The sequence below is a fragment of the Rhinoraja longicauda genome, chromosome 27 (genome assembly GCF_053455715.1).
Source record: "Rhinoraja longicauda isolate Sanriku21f chromosome 27, sRhiLon1.1, whole genome shotgun sequence".
Classification (NCBI taxonomy): Eukaryota; Metazoa; Chordata; class Chondrichthyes; order Rajiformes; family Arhynchobatidae; genus Rhinoraja; species Rhinoraja longicauda.
The window spans coordinates 21,016,472-21,031,535 of NC_135979.1; the positions used below are offsets into that span (position 1 = coordinate 21,016,472).

The 15,064-nt window shown below is 41.9% G+C and overlaps 1 protein-coding gene across 2 annotated transcripts in view; it reads right to left on the reverse strand.

Moving 5' to 3' along the window:
- Positions 1-15,064, reverse strand: part of csmd2 (CUB and Sushi multiple domains 2) — a 1,532,573-nt gene that overhangs the window by 460,700 nt on the left and 1,056,809 nt on the right. For both annotated transcript variants that reach the window (XM_078423311.1, XM_078423310.1), the window contains one exon: positions 14,065-14,186. In XM_078423311.1, the coding sequence (XP_078279437.1) occupies positions 14,065-14,186 (122 nt within the window). The remainder of the gene's footprint in view (positions 1-14,064; positions 14,187-15,064) is intronic.

Here is a 15,064-nt window from a genome sequence, read left to right on the forward strand (position 1 = left end):
CTTTTTTTTGTTGTGTGTCGGTGTTGGGATGGTTTTTGTTTTTGTTTTTTGGCTGTGTATGTGTGGGGTGGTGGGGGAAACCTTTCCTTTTTAGGTGTCTTCCTCACGGCGCGGGGCGCGGCTTGGCCGCGGGCCTTCCATCGCCCGCGGGGCCTCCCATCGCCCGGTGCGGCTCGGCCGCTGGACTTTACACCGCTGGTGCGGCTCGGCCGCGGGACCTAACATCGCCCGGTGCGGCTAGGCCGCGGGACTTTACATCGCTGGGGCGGCTCGGCCGCGGGACCTAACATCGCCCGGTGCGGCTAGGCCGCGGGACTTTACATCGCTGGTGCGGCTCGGCCGCGGAACTTAACATCGCCCGGCGCGGCCGCGGGACGGTTCAGCGCCAGGTGCGGCTCGGCCGCGGGGCCTTCCATCGCCAGGTGCGGCTCGGCCGCGGGACTTTACATTGCTGGTGCGGCTCGGCCGCGGGACCTAACATCGCCCAGTGCGGCTCGGCAGCGGTACTTAGCAGCGCACGGTACGCCCGCGGGGCCTTCCATCGGCCGCGGGACTTTTCAGCACCCGGTACGGCTCGGCCGCGGAGCCTTCAATCGCCCGGCTCGGCCGCGGGACTTTTCAGCGCCCGGTGCGGCTCGGCCGCGGGGACTTCCATCCCCTTGCGGGGACTGTGCGGGTCGGTCGGGGACGAGCTGTCTGTCCGTGGGCGTGGGGAAGAGAGTGGAAGTTTTGTTGCCTCCATCACAGTGAGGGGGTATTTGGAGTCACTGTGATGGATGTTTGTGTTGGGGTCATGTGTCTTGTGTTCTTTTTTTTTTGTGTGTGACTGCAATGTAATTTCGTTCGGTACCTCGGTACCGAATGACAAATAAAGCTCTGTATTCTGTATTCTGTATTTCCAAGTATCTATTTATTGTCTTTTAACTGGTCTATAAAGTGAAAGATTTTCAATTCTTTACAATCTTCACTTCCTTATAATGCTGGTTAATGGCATCAATCTCTATCAGGAAAGAGAGAGTGCTCTTACAATGGTGTAAAGTCATCCACACCAATGTGAAAATGATTAATATTGAGATTTCCTAACTTGAAAAATAATTTGTCACTTCTTACCACTTTGCTGATGAAATATTGAATGAACAAGTTATTCTTAATTCTGTAAAAATACAAAATGTAGTCATAATTGTTTTTAATATTAGGTAAAACAATTGCATATTGAAGCTTTCATAAGCAATGTTTATTCCAAATGAAGATGAATACAAAATGCCACTGCCAAATACAATTAGGATAGCACAGTGACACAGCTGGTAGAGCTGCTGCCTCACAGTGCCAGTGACCCAGGTTCAATCCTAACCTCAGGTGCTGACTATATTGAGTTTACAGGCACTCCCTGTGACCAAGTGGGATTCCTCCAGGTGCTCTGGGTTTCTCCCACATCAAAAGACGTGCAGGAGTGTATGTTAATTGATCTCTGTAATGTTGCCCCTAATATGTAGGGGGTGGATGAGAAAGTCACCCTTCCTGTGATATCAAAGAAGAGGTGCTAATGTGGTGATCAATGGTCAACATGGACACGGTTTGCCAAAGGGCCTGATTCCATGCCATATTCTACATTAAACACAATCTAAGTGCAGGATTCTGAAATATTCTATATCATTGACAACCAAAGCTTGTCATATTTGGCAAGAATTAGGACAAAATTACTACATTACTAGAAACAATCCTTTCAGCTCCACAAACCAGTCCACCATTCAGTGCTGCCTTGTCTGATGTGTAAATCCATTCTGTTTACTCACCTTTTATTCATTGGGTAAAACATCCTTCAGTGGATAAAACATCCTTCAGTGACAGTTTTGAAAATGTAATATACGTTTTTATGACCCAAGTCTATTTTTAACATGATACCTCTTGGTACTGCCACAAAATTACTTCACTAAATATTTGCTGTTAATCATTTTAAACACTATAACTTCAAAATTCTCATTAAACTAAGTTTATAGAAATTGTTTGTAGTATAATTCTTTAAGCCCAGGTATAATTTCACCAAACCTGCACGGTATACCTTGCACCTAACTCCAAGATAATCTAACAGAGCTTTGCCTAACTAAAGTTAGAATTTGTTCATTTTTACATTTTAATCCCTTTGAGATAAAAGCAAACATTCTATTAGCCTTTTGATGACTTTTTGTTTCCCCTATTTTTGCAAGTTTAAGTTTGTATAACATTGAAATCTCTTTGATGCAGTATAGTTCTTACTTCCTCATTTTTTAGAAAAAAATACAAAGTCTTTTTCCTTGGATATAAAGTGTTTGCCTCGATGCTTCCTCCAACTAAATTCTATCTGCCATAGTTTTGTCTCCCTTCTGTCTGGAAAGGACAAGCTGGAACATCTAGTTTTTTTCTGCACAATTCACCCTTCCCGTGATATCTACTAACTCCAACAAATAGGTCTTGTCCTGTCTTGTCGTTGAGAGCATTACCAGGTTATCTCACTCATAACTGATTGCTGCTAGTAAATAAAAATAACTACATTGTGGGTGAAATTAATAATTGGTAAAGCAGAATGGACAAAACTTCATGTTTCATCTGATTATCCGTTATTGAGTCTCCCACCAATCAGTAATCACAATATCTGAGGGATATAACAATTCTATTGGGCACCATATTATTCAAGGCACTTGGAGAAAAAAATGATTTGCCAATCTAAATTGGAGAACTTATTTCTCTAATTAAAAGAAAATAATTCTCCCTTTGAGGAAGGCCTTTATCAAAACCTCGTCCTCCTGGGTCAATGAAGTAAATTGAAAACCTGCCACCTCAAAGTAATTGGTTCCATTGGAGCAACAATAGGCAGTTTCCATAAAGGTTTTCACATTATCACTGATGGGCTTAAGGTGACAGCAAGTTAAAAATGGACAAATCTGTATCAATGGGACATGGTCAGTGGGATGTTTTCTCAACATTCAGATTGTGCATTCAATGTTGCTCGTTTGTTTCAAGTCCTGCCCTTGAAGTTCACAGAACCTGTTCAATTTCCGTGTTATCCATTACCTTGCCTGCCAGTCTGTGCATACACTACGAGTTTCTCATCAGTATCTGCTGCTGAAATTAAGAGGTAGGTCTCTGGTAGAATTCTCAATGTGTTTTATCAATAATTCATACGACTTTTGTTTTCTCTCAGGCACTGGTTAAATCTTAAAAGCAACAAGCCTGTCCAACTGTAGCAAAGTGAGAGACATGAAATAAGTGTGACGTGGTCTTTCGCCAATTATCTTTGAGGTAATGTACACCTAAGTAAGCTTTCATGGCTGCTGAAGCACGTGTTAACTGGTAATGAATTCCAGGCTTCCTGACAGACAGTGTAATGAAAATCTGATTCGCTAATCTTTACAGATGACAGATTATATTTTTGTGACTTGTTTTGAAATTTCGACATCAGTTTGAGAGATGAATCACAAACTAATGAGCTATCGGGAGAATGAAAGCACATTATAATCTGCTTAATTATCTTCTCACAAAGATTATTTGTCTTTTCTGCAGTTCAGTGTTATCCTTCATTAAGTAGTTGAGGTCCAGAGGCTAAGGCCAATCCAATTTAGAGAAGACAACATTAAACTACAGCCTGAAACACAATTCTCAGAGATCAAGGTCTTGGATTTAATACTCTGTAGCTTAGGCTCAATGCTAAAAGCAATTCCATATTCAATTGCACTTGATTTCTAAAGTGATTTACTTTGCCTATTTCAATTCAATTTAATTTGCATGTCAGCAAATGCAGTATTTTGGGATATACATTTAAAAAAAGACCAATTATACATTTAACCCAGTAAATCTTTATTACGAGAGCTTGTCACAAAAAGAAACATTTTTAATCAATAGCTAGTCCATCAAATGGAAGCAACCAACATTGACATTTTACAGCTTGTAAGTTTCATTTGTATATTGTCAGTTTGCTAACAAATTAAATACTTTCATGGATGCATTTGCGCACACACAGAAAAAAAAAGTTAAATCTCAAGTACATCCTTTGTTTAAAGGAAATAATGTAATTTGGAAAGTCCACCAGAGTGACAAATTCAAGGGGGATGTAGTCAGACAACTTCCAAACTAATGAAATAAAAAGGAACTGCTGATGCTGGTTTGTACCAAAGATAGACACAAAATGGTGGAGTAATACAGTGGATCAGGCAGCATCTGGAGAAAATGGATAGGTGAGGGTTCGGGATCCTTCTTCAGACTGCTTTAATGGGGGGTGGGGGAGGGGAAATAGAAGCAAGAAAAAAACAGGTCAAATTGGTGCCGGCAACAGAAGACCTCAAAAGCAAGGAGGTTTGCTGATAAGCCGATTGTTACACAGAGACTGTGTGAGCTCAAGAGGGAACTGTGGAGCTGATTAACGGACTTTTAGTAGAGGAAGGGAAGGAGGAGGGAAGGAGGAGGGAAGGAGTTTGTAGAAGCTACCTAAATTTGGAGAATTCAACATTTATACAACTGGGTTGTAAGCTGGACAAATGTAAAGTGAGGCCTAATGCAAATTGGAGGAACAGCACCTAATATTTTGCTCCTCAGCTTGCAACAAGACCTCTACTTCCTCAGAAGGCTAGGAAATTCAGCATTTCTGCAATGACTCCTACCAATTTTTACAAATGCTCCATAGAAAGCATTCTATTGGGATTCATCAGAACTTGGTAAGGCAACTGCTCTGCCCAAAACAGCAAGAGGTTGCAGAGAATTCTAGACCCAGCCCAGGCCATCACACAAACCAGCCTCCCCCCTGGCCTCCACCCCCATTGACTTCATCCACACTTCACGCTGCCTCAGAAAAGCAGCCAGCAGAATCACGGACCAGTTACACCCAGATCATTCTCTCCTCTCCTCCGACAGGCAGAAAGTACAAAAGCTTGAAACCATATAGCACCAGATTCAAGAATACCTCCTTCCACATTGTTACCTTGTATGCTCAGGATGGTTTAGCGATTTTCCAATCGACCTCTTTGGGCTTAATCCGACACTGTAATCTGCCTCAACGGAACGTGAAACCAGGTTTATGTGCATCACAATGCACATGACAATAATAAGACAATACCAATTGCAACAGACATGCCCTAATCATTTTTGTCAATAAGAGCTTGGTGTAAAGAAAACCATATTCTACCACTCAATAAGATCATCATTAGTCCAACAGTGGCCTCAACAACACTTACCCACAAGGCCCAATTTTTCTTCATTTCTGTACTTTATTGTTCATCCAGGGGTCATTCTCTTTGAGGTCATACTTGCTAAGCCGACACTATACAACACTAATCTCAACAACTATGGTCTTCTGTGGACCGCATCTTTGGTTGCATTTACAGACTTCGGTTTGACACTATTATGGTGCCCTAATATTATGGTTATTAACTTATTATATTATTGATTATTATATATTTATCTGTGTGCTATTGAATTTACAGACCAGCTAAGCTGCACCAAATAAGAATGTAATTGTTCTGTTTCTGATACACAAGACTGTTGAATTCTCTGGAATTGACCTGAACTCTACTCTGCCTGCATAAAATCATCTCACTTTCCGCCTGTGTTGATGTACTAATGTGGACCGTCAATGTGAGCTTTCAACCGTCCCCTTCAAAATGCTGAGCAGCTCTTTAATGAAACCCTTAACTCTAGAAACAAGGAAGCAGCATATCATCATGGAGCCAAGTCATCAGCTTTATTTCTCCAACTATTAAATAACCTACCACTCCTCTTTCTCTACCCCATATATTGAGCCTTCCCTTCCACAATGCTCTAGTTTGCCTCCAGTTGCACTCGTTTAATTTAGCATAGTGTCGAGATACAGCATGAAAACAGGCCCTTTGACCATGAGGTCCACGCTGACCATCGATCACTCGTTAAAGACTAGCTCTATTTTATCCCACTTTCTCATCCACTCACTCACTACACACAAGGGGCAATTCACAGAAGCCAATTAACCTATAAACCTGCATGTCTTTAGAAAACAGTCACAGAGTCATACAGCATGGAAACCGGGCCTTCGGCCCAACTTGCCCACACTGACCAACATGCCCCATCTACATTAGTTCCACCTACTTGTGTTATGACCCATATCGTTCTAAACCTCTCCTATCCATGTACCTGTCCAAATGTCTTTTAAACAGATAGTACCTGCCTCCTCTGGCAGCTCATTCCATACGCCCACCACCCTTTATGTAAAAAGATTATCTCCCTTCGGGTTTCAATTAAATCTTTCCCCCCCTCACCTTAAACCTATGTGGTCTGGTGCTTGATTCCCCCACTCTACTCTGTCTAATCCCCTCATGATCCCATACACCTCTATAGGATTGTACGAGGGTGACCAAAATGAAACAGAATACTCCAAATATGGCCTCACCAATATCTTGTGTAACTGTAACCTCCCAACTTCCATACTCTGACTGATAAAGGCAAGATAAAGACTGACAAGGTGCCGAAAGCTTTCTTGACCACCCTATCTACCTGCGATGCCACTTTCAAGGAACAATGTACCTGCACTCCTGGATCCCTCAGCTCTACAACACCCTCCAAAGCCCTGCTATCCACTGTGGAAGGAATGTGGAATGTGTGATGTGGAAGGAAGCTGGAGTTTCTGGAGAAAACCGACACAGTCACAGGGAGAATGTGCAAACTCCACACAGGCAATATCCAAGGTCAGGACTGAAGCCAGGTCTCACGAGGCAGCTGCTCTACTTGCCCTGCCACTGTGCCGCCCACAGCTTATGATAAAGTGTAAGATATTCTATGATGGTGACTTTGCTGCCAGCACAGAGGAGCAGTAATATCTGAAGAACAATTGCCCTTGTTCTACAGTGAATGCTGGTGGCTGAACAAGATGCATTCCAGCAATGCCTGGTCCTCTGTTCAGTCGAGCAGCTTAACCATTTCTTCCCTACCTGCACGTGCTAAAGCAGCATCTCTTACACCATGCTCTCCATGTCTCCCAGTCTTACAAAGGCACAACAGTCAGCATAGCCACCACTCATGCTTCATCACCCTGTGCTCCACCCACACATCTGGACATCTAGACAGTGGGGGCTGTCAGGATTTCCCACATGGCATCAGAGATGGATGTGTGTGTGACCGTGTCTAACCTCTGCTTGTTAATTTACTAACGTGACTGGAATAAACACAGAGACACAAGGAACTGCAAATGCTAGCTTACAAAAAAAGACACAAAGTGCTGGAGTAAGTCAGGAACATCTCTGGGGACATGGATAGGGAACGTTTTGAGCCCGAAGAAGCGTTCTGACACGCATCGTCAATTGTCCATGTCCTCCAGAGATTCCTTCTGTCTCCAGTGGTGTTGGAGGGACCCTGAACTGAAACATTCACTCTGATTCACTGCACATCATTGCTTGACTTGCTGAGTGTTTTCACTGTTTTCTATTTTATTTTGGATTTCCAGCACACCAACTTTAACTTCTGCTGAATTAAATTAAACACTCCCCCGTGGAATTCAACAGTCTCACCATGACGTTTATCATTTGACCCAGCCCAGACCAACATCACCTCCACACACATCCATGTTGCCTTGCAACTAATTCCAGTGCCCCAGGGATTTGGGCGGCACAGTAGCGCAGCGGTAGAGTTGCTGCTTTACAGCGAATGCAGCGCCGGAGACTCAGGTTCGATCCTGACTACGGGTGCTGTACTGTAAGGAGTTTGTACGTTCTCCCCGTGACCTACGTGGGTTTTCTCCGAGATCTTCGGTTTCCTCCCACACTCCAAAGACGTACAGGTATGTAGGTTAATTGGCTGGGTAAATGTAAAAAATTGTCCCTAGTGGGTGTAGGATAGTGTTAATGTACGGGGATCGCTGGGCGGCACGGACTTGGTGGGCCGAAAGGGCCTGTTTCCGGCTGTATATATATGATATGATATATGATATATGATATGATAAGCCCTCACCTTGCACTACTTACACATTTTATTTTAAATGTACATTGATGATGAAAATCAAAAATAACTGCATGAAGCTTGAAGCTTTCAAGTAGAAAGCTTGAGAATTATTCCATCGGAAAATCAAGTGTACACCAACAGCACAAAGCAAAATGTACCTTCCTGATATGTAACTAAAATGTTAAACAAATTACACAAAATAATTGGTCCTTCCGTTATGTCACAACAAGACGACAAGACTGAGATAGTTTCGTTTTATCTTAGAGATATGTCACGGAAGCAGGCCCTTTGGCCCATTGAATCCGCGCAGACCAGTGATCCCCGCACATTAACACTGTCCTAAACACATCAGGGACAATTTACAATTTTACCAAGCCAATTAGCCGACAAACATTTGGAGTATGGGAGGAAAACAGAGCTCCCAGAGAAAACTCATGCAGGTCACGGGGAGAATGTACAAACTCCGTACAGACAGCACCTGTAATCAGGATCGAACCCGGGTCTGTAAGGCAGCAACTTTACCAATGCGCCACTGTGCCGCCAATGGTAGATTTCAGATATCAGCTGTCACAGTGTAAATGGCACTGCAAAATCAGTTGTAATAAGGTGTTACAATTTAGAAAGGCAAATATAACCCGGTAGTGCTGGGTAAAGGACATCTAATTAGTTTATATAGTTCAATCATATTGTGCAAGTTTAGCATGAAAGCTCAGTGAGTTCTCCGTGACCACAGGAATGGAAGTTAATTACTTCTGCAAATACCACTCCCACGACTGATGAATATATTCTGTAAATTTATCATTATTGATTGCCTCCAGCTTACTTCAGTTGAGAGTAAATTGTGTAAATCAGGAGATAGACCCAAAACGTCACCCATTCCTTCTCTCCCGAGATGCTGCCTGACCTGCTGAGTTACTCCAGCATTTTGTGAATAAATCGATTTGTACCAGCACATGCAGTTATTTTCTTATACTAGGAGATATGAAGAGATGGCTTGGTAACATGCAGTGGGGAAAGTCTGTCATTCTGGCTATAAATATATGAAAGCAGCTGATTTGGTTTATAAAGCGATAATTCTAGGGATGCAAAAGAATAATGATGGGTTTGCAAAGAAGCATTTTACTCAGCTAATACAACCGACAAACTTTTCATAGCAACGAAACAGAGGAGGCAAAGTGGAAAACTATGAAGAGACCCTGAACTAAGAAAGAAACCTTCAAGAAGGAATGAAGTCAATGTGAATCTACAACGAAAGCACACTTTGGACAACGAAGATAGTGTGAACATCAAAAATGGAGATAGGGTGAATAAAAAATGAAACTTAGGGAAGCTCGGCCTATTTTTTTGGTTGTCAATGACTCCGATGCAGGCTTGGTCTGAAGAGAAAGCCCATCATGGTTTTGTCTTGCATAAAATTATGCCAAACAGGGCATGCCAAATGAGACGATCAGCCATGATCACAATGAATGGCAGTGCTGGCTCGAAGGGCCGAAAGGCCTCCTCCTGCACCTATTTTCTATGTTTTCAATGTTTCTATCAATGCAACATACTATTGGAAAATGAGCTAACCTGCAAAGCCATTAGATAGCTCCATTCTAGAACTTTATTCAATGCAGGGGGTGGATTATACTAGTTCAAAATTCCTATATGTTTAATGGCAGTCTGTCAGATTCTTTCGCTGCAACCTTGGCTGGCAACTGAAAAGCGTTTATAGATTTTAAATTATTTCTTACAATCACCTAAAATTTGAGTTAATAATTATAATCTGATGTGCATTATTTTGATGGCCAAAAGGAATTGGTCATAGCACTAATTAAGATGTCTTTAATTAATTTCTTAATTACAGAGATAATCGTTTATTAGATAGATAACAATGATGCTCATGCTTTTATGTGGGAAAATAGCAATGAAGGTAGCTGCCAGGTCATTCCCACCTAAGATTCCTGTTGGGTTTCTGATTGAACTCCCAGTCCCGATGATTGAATTACCTGCTCTAAAAGTCCTAATTAAAATGTAAATTATTCCTTCAATTATTCTCCATGACTGTTACCACATATTATTATTTTTAATGTATTTAAATCAGCTTCCTAAATATACATTGTAAGTTGTCAAGATATTCAGTTCCATGGCTTTTCAAGATGACTGAGCCATGAGTAAACTTCATAAAAGTTGTTTCAACTTTTTATAAATCCCATAGATTTTCACGCACACGCCAATGCAGATTGGATATCCTCTACAGAGCTGGCCTATTTTTTCCAATCAAAGATAGACACAAAAAGCTGGAGTAACCCAGCGGGTCAGGCAGCATCTCTGGAGAAAAAGAACAGGTGATGTTTCAGGTCGGAACCCTTCTTCGGACAAGTGTTCCTAAGAGCCTTACTTTTCCCATTTTGAATCTTTCAAGGTTAAACATAGCCCTTAGGTAAAGCTAAACCAATACACACAGTTGTATATTTGACAGGGGAGGCAGCATATTGAAACATGTGAAATAGTGAAGGAATAAGTGACAGAAGGGACACACATTTACTTCTCTGGAAGGATGAACTATGTTGCAAATTAGTGTTGACTTCGCTGATCCCAACCAGAGACAATGCAACTGGATTGGAATTCCTGCTTGTCATCATTATCTTGTGATTCTTGTTCTAAATACATGTTAAAATGTATGTCATATTTCATGGTGGTTTGGCTATTTTTGTAATAATCCAGCATGTCTGACATGGTGTGTGTGATAAAACAAACAAAACACTTTTTAAGAGGTCAAAAGCATTATTTTTTTTTCAACAATGGAGCATAGACAATAGACAATAGACAATAAGTGCAGGAGGAGGCCAATCGGCCCTTCGAGCCAGCACCGCCATTCAATGTGATCATGGCTGATCATTCTCAATCAGTACCCCATTCCTGCCTTCTCCCCATACCCCCTGACTCCGCTATCCTTAAGAGCTCTATCTAGCTCTCTCTTGAATGCATTCAGAGAATTGGCTTCCACTGCCTTCTGAGGCAGAGAATTCCACAGATTTGCAACTCTCTGACTGAAACAGTTTTTCCTCATCTCAGTTCTAAATGGCCTACCCCTTATTCTTAAACTGTGGCCCCTTGTTCTGGACTCCCCCAACATTGGGAACACGTGTCCTGCCTCTAACGTGTCCAACCCCTTAATAATCTTATACGTTTCGATAAGATCTCCTCTCATCCTTCTAAATTCCAGTGTATACAAGCCAAGCCGATCCAGTCTTTCAACATACGACAGTCCCGCCATTCCGGGAATTAACCTAGTAAATCTACACTGCACACCCTCAATAGGAAGAATATCCTTCCTCAAATTTGGAGACCAAAACTGCACACAGTACTCCAGGTGCGGTTTCACTAGGGCCCTGTACAACTGCAGAAGGACCTCTTTGCTCCTATACTCAACTCCTCTTGTTATGAAGGCCAACATTCCATTGGCTTTCTTCACTGCCTGCTGTACCTGCATGCTTCCTTTCAGTGACTGATGCACTAGGACACCCAGATCTCGTTGTACGTCCCCTTTTCCTAACTTGACACCATTCAGATAATATTCTGCCTTCCTATTCTTACCACCAAAGTGGATAACCTCACACTTTTCCCTTTGTAGCTGCGATCATATGTACAGCACTGCTGTCATATGGTTGAGAACAGAGAAAACATGGCATAATCATCCCAGCGAGAGCTCTATACACTGAGGGATAGATTAGTACAAGAGAAGGCAGGAATAGAGAAGGTACTGTACCCAGACATCACAATCTACCATCAGATGCTGGAAACAGCTCAAGAGTCAAGAGTGTTTAATTGTCATATGTACTGAAACAGAACAAAATTCCTATTTGCAGCAGCATACCAGGTTTGTAAAAACAGTATTTAGTAGATAACATGATAAACAAAAAAAGTTAAATTAAAAAAAACAATATTGGTGCAACCAAGACAGTATGTAGTTCATAGTTGGTGTTAGTAGCGTTCAATAGCCTGATAGTTGTTGGAAAGAAGCTGCCCCTGAACCTGGAGATCGTTTTCAGACTCCTGTACCTTCTTCCTGATGGCAGAAGTGAAATGAGAGTGTGGCCAGGGTGATGTGGGTCCTTGATAATGCTGGCTGTCTTTTTGTGGTAAGTGCCTTCTATAGATCCTTAGGATAGTGCGGAGGTCAGTACCTGTGATGGACCGGGCAGTGTTCACCACTTTGTAACCTCCTTCATTCCTGCACATTCAAGTTGCCAAACCAGGCCGTGATGCAACCAGTAAATATGCCCTCTACCTACACCTGTAGAACTTTGAGAGAGTATTGATCGACATACTGAATCTCCTCACTCTTCCAAGGAAGTAGAGGTGTGGATGAGCTTTGTTTACGATTGCATTAATGTGCTGGATCTAGGACAGATCATCAGAGATTTGCACACACAGGAACATGAAGTTCTTGACTCTCTCCACGGTTGAGGTAGGTTTGTGGATTCTCAGCCTTCCTCTTTCTAAATCAACAATCAGCTCCTTGGCCTGACTGACGTTGAGAGCAATGTTGTTATTCTGGCACCATTCAGTCAAATGATCGATCTCCCTCCTAAACCCATCATTACACATAATTTGTCCAACAACAGTGGTGTTGTCGGCAAATTTAAAGGTGGTTGGAACTGTGACTGGCTACACGGTCATGGGGAAAAGAGTGAGTAGAACAGAGGACTGACCACACAGCCTTAAGGCTCCCCCGTGCTGATGGTTAGTGGGGAGGAAGTGTTGCAGCCAATTCATATTGATTGTATTCTGTTGATGAAGAAAGATCCAGATGCAAAAGTATGCAAAGATATCCAGTTTCCTGAACTTTGGAAACAGGTTTGGAAGGGATGATGTTTGGGATGTTGTTGTTGAACACAGAGCTACAGTCAATGAACAAGAGCCTGATGTATGTGTTTATATTGTCCATGTGATCCAGTGCAGAATGGAGAGCCAGCTGAACAAATACTTTCCATTATGCATTGCTCATTGCTCAATGGTTTACTTTGACCTCCATATCTGAAGCATACAGGTTCAAACCCAATCTTGAACATTTATTCTGGTCTGGTAACTCATGCCGGTGCTAGCGAGCCACTGAACTGCTGGTAGTGCTAGGTTTTGGATGAAAGATCCTGGCCTTCATCTACCACCTAAGCACTGGTTTAATGGTCTACAGGGATTCTTCGCCAGATCTTTGCTAATACATGGATCTCAACCAGCATCACAAAGTAAAGTTTACGAGTTAACGATCAGATTGCTCTTTGTGGCAATTTGTGTGAAAACTAGTTGCCATATTTCCTACGTTTCAAATATGAGTGCAAATAATTTTTTTTAAATCATATAAAAGCATCTTGTCTGACATATCATTTAATTTAATTTATCATTTCGGTGCATCACGAGATATCAAAAGCTGTTATACTAAAGCAATCTTCCTTTGGTAAAAGGGGCCATGGTCAAGGAAATCTCATTTGCGTTACTTTGAACATTGAAAATTACCTTTTTATTTCCCAACGTAAACTCCCTTTAACATTTCCAATTACCTTTAACATTTCTAGGTATCACCCAAATTTTGGAAAATATAATTATTTCCCACAAAGAAGGGAAAAAGAATCAACAAGCAGGAAAAGGTTTTTCCAAGGAATGGTGTGTTGCTCAACCAAATAGACAATAAATAATAGACAATAGGTGCATGAGGAGACCATTCGGCCCTTCGAGCCAGCACCGCCATTCAATATGATCATGGCTGATCATTCTCAATCAATACCCCGTTCCTGCCTTCTCCCCATGTCCCCAAATCTCATACAATAGACAATAGACAATAGGTGCAGGAATAGGCCATTCAGCCCTTCGAGCCAGCACCGCCATTCAATGCGATCATGGCTGATCACTCTCAATCAGTACCCCGTTCCTGCCCTCTCCCCACACCCCCTCACTCCGCTATCCCCAAGAGCCCTATCCAGCTCTCTCTTGAAAGCATCCAACGAACTGGCCTCCACTGCCTTCTGAGGCAGTGAATTCCACACCTTCACCACTCTCTGACTGAAAAAGTTCTTCCTCATCTCCGTTCTAAATGGCATACACCATTTGGAAGAATGAAAATGCATGCTATGTAAAATGAAAAGGACCTACCTTGTCAGGATCAGAGGCAGAAATCACCCATACACAGTGTGCATCATTATCGTATTGAACCGGGAAATTGGGGGAAGTAATAACTCCAGCAGGTCCATTCAGACGGGCACCACAGACTTGAGCTGCAAAAAAATTAATATGAAATTATTCAGAACAGTGCTCAATTAGTATTAAGAATTATTTATCACTGTGAATAGAAGCTTGCCTTAATATCATTAAGCTATCATTAAATCCGTACAGAGTCAATTGCTGCTAAACCTTATCGCAATTCATTTCTGCTGAAACACACTATACATGGGATGAGAGCGGCTCATGTAAGTGGCAACTTTAAAATAGATTGGAGACATTTCCAAAGCAATAGAAGTGCTGTCATATTCAACAATAAAAGATGTTTCACAGTTCATTAAATCTTTGCCCTTACTGTGCCACAATTACAGTTCTTTCACTTCTGTTTTATGACAAATAATCTCCTAAATCTAAATCCATTTCAAGGTATTATATTGGTCTGCAGATAAAATTAATACAATGGCAGCACTTGGCCGTCACTCTTTGACGAATAATTATTTGTGAATTTGGATGAGCAATGTCACAAAAGTTTTAAAAATTATATACAATATGAGTTTATGATATAGGTTGCTATCAATAAATCATATAATGTGCAGCAATAAGGAGAGAGTAGGTCCCAGAGCAAGCAGAAGGACAACACTATGCTCTGTTAGGTATGCCTTGATTCAATCATCATTGCAATCCTATTCAGAATCTGCTTACAATTTCATATACTACTGTCTGACTTTGAACAATGACAGAGGAATTTAAATGGAAGATGGACACAAAATGCTGGAGTAACTCAGCGGGACGGGCAGCATCTCTGGAGAGAAGGGATGGGTGACGTTTCGGGTCGAGACCCTTCTTCAGACCCGACAGGAAATATCGCCCATCCCTTCTCTCCAGAAATGCTGCCTAACACACTAAGTTACTCCAGCATTTTGTGTCTATCTTC